The 24,279-nt window shown below is 39.2% G+C and overlaps 1 protein-coding gene across 1 annotated transcript in view; it reads right to left on the reverse strand.

The window, feature by feature from the left end:
• UTRN (utrophin) overlaps positions 1 to 24,279 on the reverse strand; it is a 346,073-nt gene that overhangs the window by 91,073 nt on the left and 230,721 nt on the right. The window contains exons 53-54 of the mRNA XM_010000014.1: positions 20,679 to 20,851; positions 16,627 to 16,783 (exon numbers count right to left, since the gene is read on the reverse strand). Coding sequence (XP_009998316.1) covers positions 16,627 to 16,783; positions 20,679 to 20,851 — 330 coding nt within the window. The remainder of the gene's footprint in view (positions 1 to 16,626; positions 16,784 to 20,678; positions 20,852 to 24,279) is intronic.

The raw sequence follows: 24,279 nt of genomic DNA on the forward strand, positions 1-24,279 counted from the left end.
GTATATAAAACATAGAATGGTTTGAGTTGGAAAGGACCTTAAAGTTCATCTAGTTCCAACCCCTCCCACTAGTCCAGGTTGCTCCAAGACTCAGCCAGCCGTGCCTTGAATACTTCCAGGGAGGGGGCAGCCACAACTTTCTAAGGCAACCTGTTCCAGCAGCTCCCCACCCTCACAGTAAAGAATTTCCCTCTGGTTAGTCACCATCTTCAGCTGGTTCTAGTTGCCATCAAAAGTCATAGGAACACGATAAAAGCAGAACCTGACACCTGTGTCAGGTCTGTACAAAGCAATGACATTTAATAAAACAAATATTAAAAAAAAAAAAGTGAAGAAAATAAGTTTTTTAAAGAAGCAAGCCCCAACTGTGATATGCCACATGTTCTATGGCACAGCAGCAATGCAGCAGTTACCACAACATAGTTCTGGGGTGTCTGGTTTGGGGTGTGTTTTGTGAGTTGGGGGTGGGTGTGTTTGTTTTAAGTAGAAGAGGACTTTCCCTCATCATGAATCACACCCAAAACAAATAACAAACAGAACTTCAGCTGGGAATTTTAGCCCCTTCTCAAACAAAGAACATCCAAACTTGTCACAACATGCAATATTCTGTATCTCTTTAGTAAGTTCTACCTCTGCAAATTAAACTTGTCCAACGTTAACAGCCTTGCTAAGTCTTTGCACTTTCAAATAGGTGCTCTTACAACGTCTCATAAAAACAACAGAAAACCCAGCTGGAGCTGTAAATTAAGCTAAGCAGATAAAAAAACATGACTGCTTTAAGTCAACTCTACCATTAAGAAAGTATACACCCATACACCATCAATACAGATTTTAAAAACAGTAAAGGAATTTCACTTTTTTAGTTATTTGACATTGTTATTTAGCAATGGGGTGCTGCAGCTTCAGTGCTCCTAACCCAGGAAAGAAGTAGTTGATTTCTTAGAAATCTCTCCACATTTATCTAGAAGTATAATCATAATACAGTGAGTGTGTTTATTTGCTATATATATAGATTCTGAGACCACACACAGCATCTCAGTACCCAAATGTTTTCCAGGATAGCATTGACCAATGGGATTTATATCTGCCCTGTATTTGTTCTTTCATCTTCTCTCCAGTGAGAAAAGTACCTTTGTTTTTTGCACATTCTGGGGTTTTATTTGTTCGGTTTATATACTGTACTGTTTTTACTAATAACCATTCCTTCATGCAAGTTTACTCCGTAATTTTAGATTCAGTGTTAAAAAAAATAACTTTTTCCTCTTCTTCTGCTTTCCTCTTCCTCTTAGCTGCTGCACCACTATCATGGAAAGTGTAAGTAGGAAGACATGGGTGAAAAAAGAGTTTGAGTAACTGCAGCTAAGCAGCTACATTCACCAGACCAAGAATCTCTTAGCAGCCAGAAATGTCAGCAGGCATTATCAGCACACTCACACAGAAGAGCACAAAATCATCAGAAAATCATCCCAAATGAGGGTGACCTATTGAAAATGATTTCAACCAAGCATGACTGTCCTGTAGCTTCAGACTTCCTGGTGCATTTCTCTCTGCCTGTACACATCACCTTCTCTCTGCTCAGCTCTATCCACTGCATCCAAGCATCACAAATACAGCCTGACAGAAAACAATGCTGATCTTTTTAACATTGCTGCTGTTGGAGAAGCTGCTACATGGTCATTTCTCATACTGACTGCATACAGACATCAAGCACCACTGCAGAACGAATTGATCTTTGAGAATGTCAACTCAAAGCTAAGTGTTGAATTTCAGAGATACAGCTTTCAAAGAACCTGTCATTGGGCTCCTCTCTTCAAAAAAGGCTAGTGCCATCATAGCCCATCACTGGGCACCTCTACAAATCCTCAGAGAAGAAAAGCTATAGCAGAGTTTAGGACTTTAATAAGCAGTGTTGGTTAGGCTTGGATATTTATTACTGCAAACCGTAGCTCATCTTTTAGTTGAGTTTCTTAGTGTAGCCCTTGTACATGGAAGACTCGGGATAAATCAGGTATGCACAATCCTACAAGCATGTCTTCACCTAGCTTTTTTGTGTGTGTGTCCACCACTGATCAACTTGTCACTACCAAAATGACAGTTTAAAGTATCGATAATATTAAGGATGCAAATTGAGTTAACCAGAAAGTCAAGCTGTTATGATAGTTTTGCTTCAGTTACAAGGGCAGCCTGATCATAAACTTACGTGTTCTTCCTCCTGCAAAATCCTTCAGACTTTGAATGACTAATGTCAATCAAATGCAACGAATAGAAAAGCTTGTTCTGTATTCCCTGTACTTCCTCATAACACAGAGAAAAAGCCAAGCAACACATCCATAAGACAGAACGGGTGAAAATCATAGCAACTTTTCAATTGGGTAGACTCATCTATTTACTGTCTATCTCATAACCATTAAAGATTTGCTTAATCATAGAACCATATAATCGAATGGTTTTAGTTGGAGGGGATCTTCAAGATCATCTAGTTCAAAACCCTCTGGATGGGCAGGGATATCTTCCTCTAGACCAGGTTGCGCAAAGCCCCATCCAGTCTGGCCTCAAATACTTCCAGAGATGGGGTTTCCACAACTTCCCTGAGCATTGTGTTCTAGCATCTCACCACCCTCACAGGAAATAATTTCTTCCTAATATCTAATCTAAATCTACTCTCTTTTAGTTTGACACTGCTTTTACCCCTCTGTCTATCACTACAAGCCCTTGCAAAATGTCCCTCCCCAGCTTTCCTGTAGGCCTCTGCAGGTACTACCAGGAAGGCTGCTGGAAGGTCTCCCTGGAGCCTTCTCTTCTCCAGGCTGAACTACTCCAACCCTCTCAGCCTGTCTTCACAGGAGAGGTGCTCCAGTCCACTGATCATCTTCATGGCCCTCCTCTGTACTTGCTCATGTTGAGCTTCTCATCAACCAGCACCCCCAATTCCTTTTCCTCAGGGCTGTTCTCAATCCATTCTCCATCCAGCCCATAACTGTGCTTGGGAGTGCCCTGACCTTGCACTTGGCCTTACTGAACTTGATAAGGTTGGCACGGGCCCACCTCTCAAGCCTGTCAAGGTCCCTCTGGATGGCCTCCTTTCCCTCTAGTGTGTGCACACACTTTGGTGTTGTCAGCAAACTTTCTGAGGGTGCACTCAATGTTACTGTCCATGTCACTGACAAAGTTGTTAAATAGCACTGGTCCCAGTACTGACCCTTGAGGAATGCCTCTGGGTCACTTGTCTCCATTTGGACATAAAGCTGTTGACTACAACTCTTTCAGTGCAGCCATCCAGCCAATTCCTTATCCACCAAGTAGTCCATCTGTCAAATCTATATCTTTCCAATTTAGAGACCAGGATGTCATGTGGGAATGTGTTGAACACTTTACACATGTCCAGGTGGATGCTCTCCCCTTGTCCACCGATGCTGTGACCCCATTGTAAAAGGCCACCAATTTTTTCAAGCATGATTTGCCCCTGCTGAAGCTATGCTGGTTGCCACCAACAACCTCCACCTTTTCCATGTGCCTTAGCAGAGCCTTCAGGAGGATCTGCTCTGCGATCTTGCTAGGCACGGAGGTGACACTGACTGGCCTGTAGTTCCCTATGTCCTCCTTTTTTTCTTTTTTTGAAAATGGGGTTATGTTTCCCCTTTTTCAGTCAGTAAAAACTTCACCATTCTAAAATATTCCTTTCCAAGTTAAGGAAATACAACATAAATATTACGCTACACCTGTGACTAGTGCACTAAAATAAGGAATGATGAAGCAGCAATGCCATAAATAAAGTTTCTGAGTTAAAGAAAGAAAAAAAAAATCACAGTACTTGTCTGAACCTCAGCTTGAGTACCTTTAAGTGACTCACTCCCAGCTCTCCACACCTGGGATTTAATTCAGACATGGGAGTACTGAATTTAAAGTTCTGTACAGAGGTAGTCCTCTTCCCCATCTCCAAAAAACGAACGAAAGTGATATTATCTCAACAGAACAAAGTAATACAGTGTGAAAGTATCCAAGTTTGCTTCATAAGCACTACAACTGCTGACAGCTAGATCTCTACATAGGCTGATATCTCTTACTCAAAATCTCATTTGTTACTAGAATAGGTACCTGTGCTGCACTACTAGATAGATGTGACCTATCTGTTATGTATGAAAGAAAAAATGGAAATAGTTGGATCATCAGGAACTCACAGAGAATAGAGAACTAAGACAGACTATTTAAACACTCCTCAGCAAGGGAAAATACTTTTCTGGTAAAATGCTGTTCCCTCTTCAGTCTGGATTCAGAACTTCTCAATTTTTTAAAACCTCAGCAGTATGGAGCTTTACAGATCTGCCTTGCCACTGCAAGTCTGTCAGATTTTCAGTTTCCTATGCCTCCTACTTCCCTGGGGAAGATGCCTGCTGTGTGGAGTTGGTGTGCACGTACCCAGCCAATGGTACAGCTGCTCTGTGGCTCCGGGAACAGTCACAGAAGTGAAGCAGAACATGCAGATGCCGATCGTACTTTACATGAAACTACTGTATAAGGCTGTGCAACTTCTAGAAGCCCCCCAAGGCCTCATTTACACCTTTTCAATCCAACGTGTACACTTTTCAACTCAATCCACAAACGAAGTACCAGGAACAGAAGCATTTTGTGGATGTGGGCAAGTCCTCACACACACAGAGGAGACCAAGGGCATGATGTCTGCTGGCCAGAGGTGAAGGAGAGTCCTTTAAGTGCAAGCTAAGTGGTGCTAACGGACAGCTGTCAAACCGCTGAGAGACACCAAGAATTGACATGTGAATACGTGCCAAAACAGACCAAGAGATTGATTATGTATTTCCCCATCTAGAATTCCAGTAGAAGAAAAAGTAAATTGTTCAGCTAAATCAATCCGGACCCAAACACCAGTTTAAGCTCACTTAACAAGGATATTAGGAACTTACTACTCTGAGAGCAGAAGTCCATGTAAGGGATTTTATCCCTGTATGGAACTATTCCTATCTTTTCATTTTTCTCTCCTTTTACTCACTTTTTATAATTCCAGACTTTGTTATAATTTGTAAATACAGCCTTGTATTTACAAACAACAAGTGCACAGTTTCAACACATTCCAGCTTATGTCACTTAATCAAGACTCTGGAAAATAAAACAACACATCCCTTATGCTTTTGCAATTTTCCCTCCATCTACCTACACAGCACTCAAAATAGCCGCCTTCAGGTCTCTCTCTTCCAACAGCTCCAGAGAGCATTGCTAGGCTTTACAACGTAAAAGAAAAAAGCAAAATTTAAATAGTATTTTCTGTCAACTTTGCTGGAGTAAATCAGCTCCAAGCACTGTTGACAAGTAACCAAACAGTGGTTCTACCAGCTACGTTTTGTGTTTCAACCTTGAAATCATTAGCAGTTTGAAGCTAAATTCCCTGTCAAATGCATAACAGGTTTAAATTTTAAAATATTGAAATAGAGTTCTCTAATCCTTACAATGAGTATACAGCTCCCTTCTCTGTGTATTTTATTAGAAAAACATGTAGATTTCTACATATGTTAAAAACACTTTTAAAAATTAATCAACAAATCAATAGTGCTTAATGTAAGGAAGCTAAGCACTGCCTTTTTTAATGAATCATGCCTAGAAACTTTAAATCCTCACAATTAAAAGAAATACACATAATCCCAAGATCTCATTCATTTTTATTCATACACAAAATCTGCCAGGATTAATAAGCATCCACCTCTAGAAAAAGTCTAATAAACTTAGAAGATACCACTTCTCAGATACAATATTTAGGTTACAAGTGGCCGGTGTTATTTTTCACTCTCAGTTTAGAGGATTCTGGGTCACTACCACAGCAGGGGAAAAAAGGTTAATCAGAGTCTCCTTTTTAGTCAGAGCCTGGGGACTCACTTCTGAATCAGATGCTGAGGCTCCTGAAGGTGTCCATACCCAGCGTGATGGGACATTGCACAGCACCTCTGCTTCCAAACTCCAGATGGAAAACCATGAGAATGCACAGGGCACAACTGTCAAGACACCACCAATAACTATCTAAATATGGCACCTTCCTCCTCCCCTGCATTCATTTGGTGCTGAAATATCTTCCCATTAGTCTTATCTTTCCTTGTCATGAGCATCAAAATTTTCTTCTTAAATCTGATCCCTTTAAGGTTGTGAATGTTTACAAAAATGATCCTACCTCATTTGAGGCAGCCTCATCACTCAAACAGGAGATGGAACCGCAAAAGAGAGAATGTACAAATTGTTGTTAGATTTAAAGAAACACAGCAACAAAACAAACAAAACCACAAAAAACTAACTCTATGTCAGGTTGATTCCAAGGTGAATGAATATAGACCGTATAAAACCTAGAACAAAAGGACAACAATGAAAAAATTTTAGAAGACAACTTCAAGTAATATTTAAGGGAAAAATTATGTATTTTTCCACTAACTTATTTAAAATTATCTTACTTACTTTCTCTTCAGTTGCTGCTATTTCTAAACTCTTCCTGTCCTGTTGCATGGACTTAATGAAAAATACATTAAACGTAATTAATTTATTCTATCCCTAAAGTCTCTGTTGGTAATGAATATTTTGATTTACACCAAAGTGAATCCCACATTTATTATAGTATATATATTTTAATGACTGTAAAATAATAAATATAGTCCTTTCATTAATCCAATGATTTTACTTTAGATTTTAGAAATTTTTCAAGCATGTAAGTTGCAAACAGCTGCTTCAAGGGAGAGGAAGTCTTCCATTTTATTTTTTTAAACCATTGCATTATCTACATTAGGACTTTTCAACTAAAAAAGCTTCAGTAATGTAGAAGGAACATATAAAACTCATTCCAACATCAAACAAGAGTGAAAAGAAATGTATGAAAACATTTACTTAATGATTCATGGCTTTAGTTTACTACTCTCTCTAAAGCTTATAAACACTTGTTTGCAAAAACAAAATTGCCAGCAGCATTTTTACAAACTTAACTGGGAAATATAATGATTTTATTGTAATATATCATGAAACATTAGCACAATTTTATTTTTTCTGTCCATTTACACTTTCATTTAAAGCAGAAGGTCTAAAAGATTAAAATCATAGTGTAAAATAAAAAAATTACTACTATCGAAACCTATCATGTTCTTTGAGAAGACCTTTAAGATGTTCTTTTTCACTACAGGATATGCCTGTTCATTTAAGTAACAGCCCACATTGACTAGAAGTTCCGCAGAACTATGCAGCCTCTTACACATCCCTCAACTCCATCCTGCAAAGAGGGTCTAGAGATACCCAAGCCACAGACATCTATCATTAGCACAACCATGTGTCAGCAGCAGCATGGAGACTCTGACGAGAAAATCTAGTTAGGGTTGATCTTCATGCACTGCAGAACCAGAAGATGCTGCTCATGTCACAGAAGCTCCTGCATACGCACTCTGTTTGGCAGAAAGGGCTGTGAAGCTTCACAGCCAGTTGATAATATACCACTTGCAATCACTCTAGAAAACAGTTGCTTCACTGCTGGCCCTGACATAATGTTACACCATCATTAAAATCAAAAAAGAAATCTTTGGGTTTTATCAGGATGATTTTAAAATGTCCTCACACATTGCAGGGGAGTGAATTATAAGGTGTGCAACCAAGTATGTAAAATAGCTTGTTAGTAATAAATAGGTGATTGTGAGAACAACACTGCACTCCTTCCAGACAGAGGTGCCTAAAAAACCACCCCAAAACCAAAACATAAACCAAGAAAAACCCAAACCCCATAGGCAAGTAACAGCAACATCACAAGTGCAAATACTTCCTATTGAAATTACACACTGTGCTCAAAAGAATTCAATAAACTGTTGATTAAAACTAAATGATCTCAGGAACCCTATGAGGAATGACTGTAAACATTGCAGGCCTATCAGGCACTACACTATATGGAGGGATTGTACTCGTACTTTATTATTGATGCTCAGAGTGCCCTGAGTCTGCTGATGTGGACAACCACTGAAGATAGTTTAAGTGATGCTAGGAAGGAGTCATTTTACTGGCCTGGATTCAGCTTCCAAATCTCATGGAAAAAGAAAAAAAATATATATTAAAAAATCCTTCTTTTCCCTGTAACAAGTAACTGGCCCAGACAGATCTGTAAGGAGTATATAAGAACCTCTAGCAGGAGTGGGAATGCTAAACGCAGTACAGTAGCTTTCTGAAGCACAACACTAAACTTACTTTGCAGGAAACGTGTGTTAGTACAAACATAACTTGCAGCAGTTTTCCCAAAAAAAAGCTCCAAATCTTTAAGGAACATAGTAGGTGTAGACACCATTTGGCTGCTGAACTTGAAAGACCGTAACTTCAGAAGAGCAAGCTACTTTCAGTAATCTTCCCAACAGTTTCCCAGCCTCTCTGATTAACCACCCTGGATGAGAGGAATTCACTGAAACCCAGGTCAGAAGATACAGATGTACGGTAACTTTCTAGGAGCACCTAATAGCTTAGGTTAAGAGTTCCTGTAAGGAAAAATAATAATAAAATACTACTACTACTACTAAGTACTCTAGGTGATCCTGCTCTGTCAGCAGGGTTGGACTAGATGATCTTTCAAGGTCCCTTCCAACCCCTAAGATTCTGTGATAATAATTACAATAATAATATCAAAAAACACCACCCCCTGCAAAATTAACCTGCCCATTAAAACCAGTATCCATCCTTTCATTTCTTCTGCATTCTAAAAAGGAATAAAAAGAAAAAATGGGAACTAATAAAAATAAGAGAAAAAGCAGAATCCCATTTCCTCCCTATTTTGTACATACATTTAGAAGCCCAGCCTTTAATCTTATGAATCTGCATGAAAACAGGAGTGGGTGGCTGCCATGGTAACACAATTTTTCCAATTTATTGCTGGTGTTCCTAGGGTGGATTACTGGCTGTAATAACAAGGGACTGAGAATCCAATAGTTGAGGAGTTAAGTGGAATAAATATTCTTCTCCCCTAAAGAGTTTGCCTGCAGTAGCAAGAGGCAGGATCTAGATGAAGATACTCTTAACGGAAAACATAATGGATTCTTCACCAGTCCATGCCTGCAAATGCAGTGAAAGTTTCAGAAGGATTTTAAAGTGACAGCAGTCTCTCTTTTACTGTATTTTGAAGAATACAGAGTGCAAGATAAACTCCAGTTTTCTCCAAAACAATGATGCAGAGGGGACTCTGTCTTTCGAGAACATCTGATGACAGAGGTAAAACTCTCTAGCACTCACACAAAATTCATACAGAGAAGTGTCAGTTATGTAAAGAGGTTCTCAAAAGATTTGGAGTAACCCCTGCAAGCTCCATTCTGTACCTTGAATGACAAGTGAACAGCTTTGTTAAATACAGCATATGTATCTGTATCAAAACAGATCACAGAAAAATAATGGAGATCTGAGAAGATTCTGTGATCACACACAAAGCATTTCAATTGGTTTCAGAATTAGAAAGGTATGAGCAGGACGAATAATTTTTCAGCTGTAGCTGATACAGAGTATGAAAGCTCTTGGGAAAAAGTAGTATTTTTTAAAAAAAGTAAATAATCATGTTCATTTTATTATTGTGGTGCTCTCACAGTTCTCTGTAGTTGGAAAAACAGATTCACTGAGGCTGTGCCTGTGGGTTTTTTCCTGGCTCTCTGCCTTTGGAAAAACAGACCTCAGCAAAAAAATATTTGCATTCAGAGAAATGCCCTCCTTGTACCAATTCATTTCTGTGATCCAGCGTGGGAGCTCATATGTTTCAAGTAATATCCAGCACTTTTCAATGCAACTGAAAGACCACCTAATATTAAAAAAGCATACACTAGTAGACCGAAAGCCCCGAATAATTTTCTGGGCAATTACAGCTTACAAAAAAGGTTTTGGGAGTTTCACTGGCAGGTCTCTGAACTAATTTGCTCAATACACAGCTGCAACCAAAAAGATAAGCCAACAAAATGCTGAGCACCACCAAAAAGGAAAAAAAAAAAAAAAGCCATTGTTTTATTACAGTATAAAACATTGATGCAACTTCATCCAAGGTATCACATGCAATACCAGTCCCTACACCTCCATATGGATATAGCTGAGTCAGAAGTAGGCAGAGAAATGAACAATAGAGGCAGTTAAGGGAACGCAAAAGCTGTCTTATGGGTAGAGATTAGAAATGGGTCACCAATGTGCTTGTGCTCCATCACTTTAACTGGCTACACACATGGCTCACCTCTGAAGGTCAGGCCAAAGCCAGTCTTGATCTTCCAGCTCAAAACACAGGAGTGGAAACAGACAGTCTGGTATATCTTTGTGTACCACAGTGTTCTGAGATTTCATTAGTAGTAGATGGCTACTGTTAATAATGATGGAAGCAGAGTGGTCTTTTGGGATGTAAGACAAGAACAGAAGTAGATGTACTAGACTCACTGCAGCCTTTTATGGGACTGAGAAAAATGCTGTTTCTGCACTGTAAGCCTCATTTCTGTCCCACACATTTTCCTTCACAGCAATGTCAGAATGTCCTTTTAGATATTTGAGGATAACTATAAACCTTCAAGAAGAATAGGCTTTATTCAGTGGCTTGAAGAAGACCCAGTGAGGACTTCAAAGTTTATATAGGAATCTTTGATTGAAACCAATGACACATTGGATTCTCAGAAAAGAGCGACATGAGATGTACATACTGATTAATACCTCTATCAAGATGACAATATTAAAAAGGTAAACCCATAGAAATATTTTATTTATTGTACTAAAAAAGTGCTTATCAGTTGTTTTTTCCACAGTAAGACAACCTGCTTTACTCTGCATTAGTGACAGAGTATTTTGCTCTTTCATTATTCAGGTTATTTATTATTTTAAGTGCTGACCCACTGCAATTTTCCTGAGTTATCACAAGAAAACCGTGCTTCTGGGAACAAGCTGAAATACAGCCAGAAGCAACATTCTTTATCAAAGTTAAAAATACATTGCATTGACATCTTAATGCAACACTTCATTCTTTGTGCCATGCTTTTGTTTACATATAATTCTTTTGGAGAAATAGCCCAGGAGAGCAGAGTGATACACACCTGAATCATTAATGGAACACACAAATCAATTTGAGTAAATCCTTAGCGAGCAATGGCTTTAAGTCAGATGGGTCTACCTGAGAACTCTCATTTAACTTCAGCTATTAATTACACACTTCCTTTCCTGTAACAAAATATTCCCACCCACAATTACCACTTCTTCCTCCTAAACACACCTCAAAGAGTCTCAGTGACAGCTTAATTAATGGTGAAATGTCTCTTTTCCATCAATAATCAATGTTCAGGATTCTCGAATATGCAGAGCACTTAAAACTTCAAGAGTCCTTAAAAACCTCCTCTGTTACAAGCTTACTTAAGGAACTCTTAAACTGTTCAGTAATGGTGTCTGTCTAGTGGGGAGGTTATTTCTTCTCTTGATAGAGTACATAGTTTTTGAAAACACATTCTTACTTTGAAGAGCCACTTCACTGCAGTATGGTACAGATCACTCAGCTTCCTGCATCAGTCACACCCTGGTCCATCAGACTAGGTTGCAGCCCTTCCTCTAAGCAAAAGCCTATATTGATTCTTTTCTTCCAACCACAGATTAATTCTCCTTTCTCACCCCCTCACAGCTCACATCTCAGTGTAAATTATTATTTCAGTTACACAGCTGACCACCTCTATGCAGAAGATTTTCTGAATGCTTCATGTCATAAGTGATAAGATGTGCAACAAATTAATAAAGCCCATTCTAGACTATAATGAAGAGCACAGAGTAGGGCAGCCCTGGTATCATAATACTCAACTTTTGATTCTTACAATTAGTAATTCCTAATTTGAAAGCAGATTTTAATACAGAAAATATCCTAGAAAAACAAATCTAGAATAATTAACTAGGAAATAATTCCAGAATAAGCCAATTGCCTGAAGTTAGGCAGGCACAGCAAACCAGCACAACTTAAAATAATTATTTTTTTTTTCCTCACAGACTTTTCCTGCTAGTAAAGAGAAAATTGGAATTACAGGCACCCTGAAGAGATAGCAATGAGTAGAAATCCATTTCCGGCTGGCTATGCTAACATTTTTGATCAAGTGGCAGCAGCTAAGTAAACCAGAAAGAGATACTTGCAACTTTCAGCATCTGATTACTTTAACAAAACAAATTTGAAACATGAAGTATGTAGACAGCAACTCAAAAAGTCTGAAGAGTACCTGAAATATTAATGAACCATCCATAGACATAAAATTACCGAGCAAACTTTCACAGGTCCTTGGCCAATTCATTTTGAGCTCAAATGAAGCTGTGATCCAAGATGCATGCATTATTTAGCATTAGCTAGACATCTGTTCATCTATGCAGACAGATACCAACAGGATTTATCCGAGAAGGTACTCATTTCTGCTTCATTTGAAAAGTCCTGTTCTCTTTCTGAAAGCAGGGACTCACATCATTTCGGAAGTCTTTGCTTGTTAGCAAAAGCACACTTTTAAAAAGGTATAGACAGGAACTCTTCCAGCAGAAAAGCGAGATGAAGAGCTCTCAGTGCATCTTCAGAGAACAAGGTGTCAGGACCTGCATTGCCTCTGCTCGTACACAGGCATGACTCTAGGTATTTCCCTTTGCACAAAACCAGCACACTGATTTTTCATGATCTGTTTGTAGCTTTTCCTTTTCAGTAGAATAAGATATCCACATAAGAGCAGTCTCTTGGCCTTTTGGGAAGTCAGGTTGTTGACAGTTTCGGTGGTGGTTTGGTTTGGCTTTTATCATGGTCTGTGCAGCTGACACTGTACATCACACACTTTCAAATCCTAAAGTAATATTTGTAAGGAAGACTGGGAAAGAACAGAATGAAATGGAAAACTTAAGCTGGTAAGGAGAACAAGACTCAGAAACTGGAATTACGAAAAAATCATCATCAATAAACTCTGAAAAGTCAGCTGCCTTCACTTTTTTTTCCCTATAAGTCATTCCTTGTGTCAGTGCCTTTGTAGATGTTTGCTACACTTCAGCTTCAGTGAATCCAGCCTCAGCTACACAGATGACTTTTTAACTTGGGTACTTTTAAACTTCCTCTCAACATCCCAAAGTATTTAGGAATTTTCCAGTATTCTTGGGGCTACCACCACTCTTAAATACAAAGAAAATTTGATAATAATTAAAATAGGAAATTCACACTTACTTAAGCTTCCTCTTGCCCTCCCCCCTGCACAACACAGAGCACAACTCAGTATCCAAACAGGATGTGCTCACTGCTCAACTGCACTTAGCATTTAGTATGTGATAAGACTACGAACTACCACAGATTATGGAAGTTTGTCTGATCAACATAAAAAACCAGTCCATAATTTATAAATATTTGATGCATCCTGAAACAGTTCTGTTAATCTGGAAAATATAGGCCAAATATGTAGCGCTGTCTCAGGTGACAAACATTACATCAAGTAGTGCTTGTTTTTAAAGCAGAGGAGAATAATAGGTATTTAAAAGAAAAACAAGTTTAAAAAAACAAATTGAAAACCATTTATTTCCTCCTGTTCAAACAGACCTCAGTAGCCCATAAACTATGTGAGCTAACCCAAACTGTCACATAATACTGAACTTGCTTTTCTAGGACTGCTGAAGCCAAGCACTGAGTGAGATACTAACAGAGGGAAAGAGCAATATAATTAGTGTCATTAAACTGAAGTGAACAAGTCATCATTTCATGTATTTGAAGGGAAAAGAGCAGGTCAATAAGGATAATGATTATTGAATAACCAGAAGCATAAACCTCTGTGCAAGAAGGATTGAAGACCCAGAAAAATAAAGAGCAGGAGATGAGACTACCAGGAATCCACATCTTACAGATCTGAGCCACTGTTTCACCATTTAAATTTTGAAATACCAAGTGAGGTGTGGGATGGCCCAATTTGCATGAGGCCAACTTCAAAGTATCACTCAGATGTGAAACTAAAGGAAGGAGGAGAGAAGTGTCGCCCAACCCCTGCTTAGAGAAGCCTGTGGAGAACCTTTTCAAGACCAGCTGATGTGGTGTGGCAGAAGCTCAACATGGAATCATAAAAAAGCAGTTGATTACAAGTAAATCTCAGCAATAGCATGAAATGCTTAGAAGGTTTAACACTGTAAGAAGTCTAGGCAAATAAACATTTAAAACACAGCCCATGATGAGAGGTGGAATAAAGGGAGTATCCTTGAGAGTGAAAGAAATTAAGTAATATTTCTGCAATATTTTTCTGATACAGTTGCACCTCAAATTTCCACTGAAATCTTTCAGCTTAACACAGGATACTTATTCTAAAAGCAGCACCTGAAATGCAAAGTGACACCAGTCAGTGACATCCCTACAAGGCATGGAGTGACTGACAGTATGGAACAACATAAAGTTATTTTGTGAAGAGTCTGCTGAAAGGACAGATTTGGTATAAGGTTTGGAAAAGGAAATAAAAAATAAAAAATTAAACCACAGCAGTCATAAACTAAGGGTATCTTTATTCAACATTCTAAACACACCAAACAATCACTTAACTATGCTGAGGAAGCAGAAAAAGCACCTTGAACGGGTTTCATTTCAGCTTTACCTTCCTGCTGGAAAAAATCACAACTGTTTTGCTTTATGTAGTTTATTAGTAAACTGCAGCTTCAGCAAGGAGTGGACAGTTCCTGCTCAGAAACAGCTGCAAATGCTGCCATTGAGAATCAAACCAACAGGCAGCTGTGATCCCTTCCTCTAGCATTGTCTGAAGAGAAGCACTCCAGTTGAAAGTGAAATAAAATGGGCTGTTAATTCATGTTTGGTATGGCACAGTATTCACATGATGTATGGGGGAAATTTCCTGGTCCCTACCAAAATAATTGTTAGAAAATAATCATTCAATAATCATCAAAGAAGTATCTGCAATTCCATACTGCTCTCTTGCATATCTTAAATGGACAAAAAACACTCAGCACTGGAAAGGCCACACATCAAATACTGTGTTTAGTTTTGAGCCCCTCATTACAAGGACACAGAGGTGCTGGAGTGCATCCAGAGGACAACAAAGATGGGGAAGGGTCTAGGGGACAAGTCTCACAAGGAGTGTCTGAGGGAACAGGGCTTGTTCAGCCTGGAGAAAAGGAGGTTGAGGGGAGACCTTATCACTCTCCACAACTGCCTGAAGGAAGGATGTAACTCACCAGCAGGCCAGAGGTGGGTAAGATCTGCCAGAACGGCTGACCAGAAATGAACAAAGGGATATTCCATACCATTCAACACCTGCTCAGCAATAAATCTAAGGGAAAGGAGTGTGTGTGTGTGTGTGTTTATTCATTATTACGATGTTTGCTTCCATATCAACTGCTAATCATACTGAGGTCCTACTTCTGGAAAGTGGCTGGACATCAACTGCTCATGGGAAGTATGGAATCAATCTTTTGTTTTCCTTTGCTTCCGTAAGCAGCCTTTGTTTTTGCTTTATTAAACTGCTTCTATCTTGACCCGCGAGTTTTTTCCACTGTATTTTCTGCCCCCCTCCTTGTACTGCTGAGGAGAGGAGTGATAGAGCAACTTGGTAGGCACTTGGCATCCAGCCACAGCCAACTAACTGATCACACATGTGTATACTATGATCTAGCATGAGATACAAACAAGTCGTTAGACAATGACCTGTAGAAATCCATCGCCTCTCACTATCCTCCTTCAAAACACATTTGAATCTGTTCCAGCTTCCTACTGCTCTTTGGCACAAGTTATCACCATTTGATCATTAGAAAACATTCACAGCAGATGTGCCTACAAACAGAGTATGATGATTTAAGTGGTTAAGAACAGGAAGAGATGAACTCTCAAGAAACACAGATCCTCACTGTATGCTAATAACTTCACTTTAAAAGACTAAATTAAGGAAAAACATATGCAGGTTTTCTTAAGCTCTTCTATTTTTGAGTTAAGTCTTACAAGTGCTGCTCACATCAGGCTACTTTTACTTTAATTCATCACAGCAATCTAAGTATTTTTGCATCATTAAGTGTTTTCCCAAATTCAATTTTGCCCTCACTAAATGCCACAGCAAAAAGACATCAGTGTTGTGTTGGCAGAGGGTAACATAGTAGAACAAAACTAGGAAAATCAGAGTCCTAGAATAGCACTTTATAGTTACAACAGTACAAGCACAGGGAAGTTTTAGTTCTCAAAGACATTTTTGAGTCATCTTTGCAGTATAAATCTGTACCGGTCAGAGGGCTGCTACTACTGTTCAATTTATTAACATTTAGGAAGCCAGTTTACATAATTTTACTAAATTTATATAAGACATTGCTTCCACAGTTCTTGTTCAGTTCTTACTTTTGCATGCCTTCTCTAATTTTACTTACAGTAGGACAGCAGTTCTACCCAGTAGGAATCAACAAACATCAGGAAACATTAAAAAACAACACTGTTTGAAATGAACATATGTATCAGAATTCTCTTAGATTAAATTAAATAAAGAGTATCTCAGTTGTACTTTACTGGGCAAGCTGCAGAAGCAAAAGTGGTGGAGACCTAGAGTTTTTTTCTAGAAATTTGTCACTATGACATAATTTCTCCTGTACTCAAATTTGCTCCATTCTGTTATTCACAGTACTGTATTTATGGATGAAACATAAGCAACTTACTTTGCAGTGGTCGTACTGTTGCTGTAAGGTTGGAACATCCCCTCCAATGGGCATTTGCTTTTTTAGTTCTTCATCTTTTGTATTCAGCCATTTGATCAGCTCTTCCAGGGATGTCAGCAATCTGTTCCATTTCTCTGCACTGGCCTCCAAGTGAGCCCTGTGAAACAACATTAAAGCATCTTTAAAGTCCTGAATGGCAAAACCAGCATGGGGATACAGTAAGTAAATAAAATTCCTCCATCATTAAGATAGGAATGTTTGAAGTGTTTAACTGCAAAGCAGCTTCATTTTAAAAATGTCTCTACTTCAAAGTATTTTGCACACCAAATAAACATAAATAGAGGAAAAAAATGAGTGAAAGCAGACAAATATATATATCTGATATTTGAACTTATCTAAAACCTTGAACACTGCAGGTCTAAGCAACATAAACAAATGCTGGGTTTTTTGTGACTCCAGCACCACAGTGCACAAAGTTACTTTGTGAGCTAAAGCACTGCAAAACTGAATTCTTCCATGCCAGAATCTTGACTCTTCAGCAGTGAAAGCAACAACTTCTCCTAGCAGGGATCAACAATAAATTGCCTGTGCTATGGAACATATCAGTGGCACAGATTATTTAGTACATCATATTTAGTCAGTGATAAGTTACTAGAGAATTAACACAGTGAATGTGCCCCTCAGATTAAATGTCAAAAACCCTGGATTCCACAATATCCTTTTCCAAAATTTTCAAAAATGCCTTGACTTGATGGTGTCTCCCTACATAGCTGCAGGGAAATCTCTAAAAGACCAGCTACCCTCTTTTACTGCAGTCATTCTGTGTTAGGGATTCATTTCAGACCAGTTAAATGCAAGCTAAACTTGTGGGGGTAAAGCAGTAAGGGGTGGGGAGGAAACGGAGTACGCTAACAGGGACTTGAAAATTCATTGAACACAAAATGAGCTAATCTCTGCCTTGAAAGGTCAGGAAGACATTAAAGGGAAAAAATAAACAGGAGAAAATATATCACATCAATCTCTGTTTTCCTGAATGTTACTCTTATTCTTATCAGAAGCAATATTGAAAATAAAAGTGAGTTTCAGCAGCAGCTGAAGAATGGACACAAGCATGCCATTCTCCTGGGGGGTAGAGACACACACATTCAGTTAGCCCCACTCAAAGTAAATATTGGACAGGAGCAAGGCGACTGATCTATGCTCCAAGTTGCTCTTCAGTGTGAAATGTTAGCATCACGTTTACATTTGTCATACTGACATTATCAAAGAGAGCCTACAAACTATGTTGAGATTCTGAAATGTTTCTTGGGCTTCTTTGCTTTCAAAGACAGGATTTCTGGCCTTTGTTTTAAAACTGGTACTTCTACCAATACACCACCTGCAAACAAAACTTCAGGTGTTTGTGCTCATGTGACAAATGACTTGGCAATTTCCAGGGATTCACCAGATCTGGTGGTGGCTTAAGAATCAGCTCTGATAAAAAACAAGTCAGTTACAGATGATCATTCTGTTTTGAATACTCGTTGGAGCAATATTGCCCAGTATCAACCACCTGGTATTCAGAAGCACTCCTAGGGGAATCCTGGATAACCCTGAAAAACACAGATGCTTCTACACAGCTGACCAGGCTGAGAGCACTCCCGCTCCACCCAGGCCAAATAAAACCATGCAGAAGAGCAGGAACTCTGACATAATTCCCCTACTGTTGACCCTGAGAGGCTCTCTACACAGCTGGAGACCTCCTTAGCTTTTGCATCTGCTATGGAGGTAACACTCCCTGCTGAGAAACAAGGCAACACATGAAAGAAAAAGATTGGTGGGTGGTCTAAATATAGAGAATCTTTCTGTTTCTCCCATACCTTTACTTCTATCCTCCCCCACAAACTAACACCTTCACACCGCCTGACCCAAGAGGAAAGATTCTCTCCTAAACATTTGGCTTTAAAAGGCACACCAGCACAAACTTGCAGGTTTGTATTTTTCCTGGGAATGAGATAATAAAGACAGAAAAAGAAAGAAGAGTGACTGAGTCTACAAGTAATTTCAAGGAGAGGTATAGTCTTCTAAGGTAATGTCACAGTCACAAGAAGTACAGTTTTAAGTACTTTCCATGCATTTAAAAATATGTCTCAAAAGCACTGCTTTTCCAGTTTGGAACTCCCTTTAGTTACAGTAGCAGAGAAGTGATGCCAACACAGTTAACTAGCACCATCAGCTCTGAGGACTGAAGTGATGACAAAAAACCCATACTATCCCTAAAGGGGAGCATACTTTCAGCAACTGAAAATCAACATTATCAAAGTGTACACATAGCTGTAAATACTCTAAAAAAAAAATCACAGAAACCTTAATCTGGAAACACTATCCCAAGCTAAAACCCATACCCAAATAATCAGACTTTTCAATCATCAGTTCAAGCGTCTAACACAGTTATATGCTGTTTTCACAAGACTCATCCATTCAGTTTTGCTTTCCAATGCATCCTTGAAATACGGTACACCAAGAAAGCAGAAAATGAAGGCAAACAGCTACATCAACACAATGACTTTGAATCAGGGCTATGCTTTGTTTCCCTATGAAGGCTTTCAGCACTCTTGCATGAGTTGGAAAAGTGAATTGCAATTGAACAGAGCCAAATACAAATGCTTACAAATGCTATGTCCAGTGGCAACTGAAATTTAAAAGGTTAATTTGAAAGGTAATTTATTTGTATTATGTTTGCTACAGTATTCTCTTCCTCGCCTGTCTTTTACTTGTAGCTCTGCAGCATTGCAGGTATCAGCAGAGTTACACAAACAATGCAAACATTAATGCTGCCCAGTGGGATGCACATGCTAATCTACACAGAAGTTAAAAGATGGGTCTGTATTCAGAATAGCAGGTATTCACCCTTTTCTAAGCATTCACTGCACAACCGTTGTACTAATGCCTTGGAACTCGGAACTCACAGCTGGGCCAGGGTAAATGACTCAAAGACCATGGGCCAAGCAACTGAATTGTTCTTGCAAGAACTCCACAGTTGCTGTTGTTATGTTATGAGCATGTTTTAACCTTTCTCTCATGTTGACTTGTGAGTAGAGCTCATGACAGCTCAGGTTTAGTAGCTCTTGCATCAAATTACTTGTGTGATGTGGCCAGCCTCTGCAAACCCCCACACTGAATAGCTTGGTTTGTCTGGTTCATGCCCTGCCTATGGGCTTTCATGGAGCTGATCTACCTGTTTCACTTAACTGTTCAGTGTGTTGGCGATGCAATGAGTGGAGATGGAAAGTAAATGGCATATTCTGCTATCTATCTCACTCTTTCAAGCTCTTGTGCCTGCATTCCAATATCAATTAATTCTTCTAGCCCTTGAAAAATTCAAATGAATGCTTAACATTGTTCTGTTCTATTAAAAGAATAGTTTCTCTTAATGAACAAGCAAACAGTGGGAATTAAAAGCTCTAGAAATTCTTTTCTATGCATTTCATTTTAATGAGGAATTTTATTCACATTTACAAATATGGAAATATCAGCTGTCAAAATGACAGAAAAAATGTAACAATGACTACACAGTGAAAGCGTCTGGCATTGGTAGGGTCAAAAATTGCAAAAGGCATTCCTTGTTCAATATCTATTTTAAAATATTTCTTAATGGAATAGCAGCAATAAAAGAATGTTACTACCAATATGGATCACGACACTTAAGATGCAAGCCTTAAAAAATTATTCATTTCAGTGGTAAAAACAAAAGCTACAACAAAACACTGATTTCTCATCACAGTAATTGTAGATTCACAAAATTATGTCACTGACACTGATATCAATTTACACTAAGGAAAGATTCAACATACTTTCTGAAAATTTAGTGTGGATACTAACTACACAGTCTGGAGAGAGAAGAAAAGGCAGTTACGCCTGCACGGTGAGCAAGTGCAACAAGTTTTTATATTTGGATTCGGGGGTCCTTTACAGGAGAAAATGGAGATTTCACTTAAATGCTGTGGTCATATTTCTCAAGCTTTTTAGAAGACAGCAACTGTACCCTGTTCATGTCTTGACATTTTCATTACCTGATGTTAGTTGACTTTGCCCTCAGGTCATTCCAGCGGTGGTTCATGTCATCGAGGCGGTGCTGGAGCAGGGCAGCTTCCTCAGAGTTTCCCAAGGCTTTCACCATCTTTTGTCTGTTCCCATCGATGCTTTTAAAGATGTCACTGTGGGCATCAATCTCAGCTTGGATATCCTGAAATATCAGCAAGAAAAGTCCAAACATCTTAGTTCTCTAAACTAAGGAAGGAAAGGCTTATTCATATTAGTACTCCTAAGCACTAGGACAGAGCACACAGTCTCTGTGTGACTCTGAAGAGAGATGCAGAAGGGAAAACCTGCGACCCTATTAACATCAGTATAAAAGATCCAGCTTTCTTAAGTGTGAGAAAGGGAGTTTGAAAGTCATCCTTGACTGTGAATCAGGACTTAGAACTACTAGCACTACTTTTTCTGCATGTTTTTGTAGCACTGAAGGTAGCTTATTGACTACTGTTCCCTCATGCTTTTCACACAGTGAAGCATTTGCAAATGCACTAGAAATTGTTTCCTGCTCAGAAATTACACAGACTCAGCCTTAGCTATGATGTCTCTTTCCTCTTTGAAATAAAAGATAGCAGAAACCTTCCCCAGCTCAGTGAAATTCAAACTCTTTGTACTGTTTTAGATCTTATGCAATTAAAGTTTTTAACTAAAACCTATGTTATTAAACTGCAACTAAATTACTATAGCTACCACAAGCCCATTTTTACAGTTAAACTACTGTACACCATGACCTGCAATATACATGGAGAGGCAGACATAAAACTGCAAAAAGTATTATAACTAAATTTCTTAGTAAATACAGCGAAGAAAAAGAAGTGATAGTGATTTTGATTCAGCTTACTTGTTTCTTCTTCTCTTAGAAATTAAACATATTTTAACCTCTGGTCTACCATCTGCCTCAAGAAGCCTACTGCAGATGTTGCCTTCATCTAACCAAGCACAGCATCCTTTTAAAAACACATTATAAGAGGAAACAAAACTTCCTGCATCACCGCCAATGCTTTTTAGCATCCATACATCTATATATACTCTAACAGAGCAATGTAAATGTGTGGAGAGCCAGAAGGTGTACTGGCTGTCCCACTGGGATTAATCAGTGAAGACTGTGACAGGAACTTGATGCAGATGTAACTAATTTTCCTTTGCAAAGGAAGAAATATGGTAACTGAAAGCACTTAAAGATGCTTTTTTTTCTTCCAGACAGCTCCATCTGCTCCCAGAAACAGGAAAGAAGGGGGCTCTCGTACCTCCCCATCCTCAAGATGTAGTCCTGCATCTTAGAATACCTGCTTGTGGATTTACAAATGATGGTTGAAAGCAGTGGAAAAGTAGCGATGAATCTGAGACAGTATGAAAGTTTTTTTCAGTTAGGGAAGAAATCAAAAAGAGGTAAGGATACACCTGGAGAAGTAGGGAGAGGAGAGACAAAAAGGGAAAAGCAAGTGGAGGGGAGGTGAGAGAGAGGGAGGGAGGAATCAATGAAGCTCTGCTTCTGCAGCCGAACTACTATGTGACTTCGGAATACTACCTATTCTTTATCCTGAGATTTGCTACTTTAAAACATGTTAAAAACCAACTTCTGATGCCTTTAAGCCATTCTGATAAACACCACCATTCTAAAAATAGATACAAGCAATGGCACATAAATTGAAAACCAAAATGAGTGTCTGATGATCAGCAAATCCAAATAAGACTGTATAGTCATCAGTTAAACAAATCAGATGCCTATCTGAAAGCATTTGGTGCTCCTGTCCTCCAACAGGTAAATGGACCCAGTGAAAATCAGGCCACACAGCAGGAGATACAACCACATACAGCAGCTAAAATTTTAATTGCATGCTAATCCATGTTAAAAAAGCCTGGTCATGTGAAAACCACTTCCATACCTCTTTAAATTTATGAAAGAAACCTTAATTGAAAAAAACCTGATTGAAAAAAGTCCTTCTCTGGACCTTCTCCAGCCTGTCCGCATCCTTTTTGTATAGTGGAGACCAGAACTGAATGCAGTACTCTAGGTGTGGTCTGACAAGAACTGAGCAGAGCAGGATGACAGGATGATGACTTCTTTATCTCTGCTGGTGATACTCTTGTTGATGCAGCCCAGCATCCTGTTGGCTTTCTTTGCCACCACAGCACACTGTTCACTCATGTTGAGCCTGTTATCCACCAAGACCCCCAGGTCCCTTTCCACAGGGCTGCTCTCCAGCCAAGTGGATCCCAGTCTGAACTGCACTCCTGGGTTATATGTTCCCAGGTGCAGGACCCTACACTTATCCCCACTGAATTTCATAAGGTTCCTGCTAGCCCACCTGACCAGCCTGTCCTGGTCATCCTGGAGCATGGCTCTCCCTTCTGGAGTGTCAATCTCTCCACTCACCTTAGTTTCATCAGCAAACTTCATCAGGGTGCTCTTGATCCCAACATCCAGGTCACTTACAAAGATATTAAATAGCATTGGGCCCAATATCAATCCCTGGGGGACCCCACTTGTGACCAGTTGCCAGTTTGAGGAGGAACTATTTACTCTCACCCTCTGGGTACAGTCTGTCAGCCAGTTCACCACTCACTGCACAGATCCCTTGTCAAGGTTGTAACTAGACAGTTTCTCCAGGAGGAGGCTGTGGGGGACTATATAAAAAACCTCAAAGACATCCAGGTAGACAATGTCCACCACTTGCCCTGCATCAACCGAGCAGGTTACTTTGTCACAGAAGGTGATCAGGTTTGATCTGCCCCTGGTAAATCCATGTTGGCTTTTCTCAACATGTTTCAATTGACGTGTAGCTGTCCCCAGGAGGATTTGCTCCATGACTTTCCCAGGCTAATGGGTCTATAATTACCTAGGTCCTCCTTTGGACCCTTCTTACAGATGGGGGTGACATCAGCCTTCCTCCAGTCTTCAGAGATGTCTCCCGATCTCCACGACTTCTCAAAGATTATGGAGAGCGGCTTTGCAATGATATCAGCCAGTTAAGCAATCAGTTTATGATGACTTCATATTCAGAAGAGCACTACACATGCAAAATTCCTGAGCAGAATTGCCATTATCATCAATCCAGCAGTGGCAGAACCGTGTATATGACAGACATTAAGCCTCTCCAAAGCATCATACACAGACCACACTGAGTATCATTACAGCCACTGTGACTATATTGTAAGATCAAAGTAATTCACAAAAGTGATTTGCTTTAGATATGATAGATACACAGTAATTACTTAAGATCTCAGGTATTTCAGAAAGAAAAAAAAAAACAACAAAAACCACACTTTTTTTGGAAAAAAGACTTTGGAATATTTTTCACATCCACTTTCAAATGCTCGTACTACCAAATGCCTTGTGCTGACACTTCAAGCTTCCAAAGAGCTGTCTTGATTTGCACTTAAACCTAAAATGGATAGTAGCTTAACAGGTGATATATGATGTGGGTAAGAACTCATTTCATCACAAGAATGATGATGCACTTAAGAAGGCTGAGAATGCCAGCCTGCTTTTGACAACCTCTGTAGCTCTGTTGAGTCATGGAATTGACTCAACATCTGAGAGGCATCATAAATCTCTTAATGCTAATTCCAGCAGTC

This window comes from Chaetura pelagica, unplaced genomic scaffold (genome assembly GCF_000747805.2).
Source record: "Chaetura pelagica isolate M959 unplaced genomic scaffold, ChaPel_1.0 scaffold135, whole genome shotgun sequence".
Classification (NCBI taxonomy): domain Eukaryota; kingdom Metazoa; phylum Chordata; class Aves; order Apodiformes; family Apodidae; genus Chaetura; species Chaetura pelagica.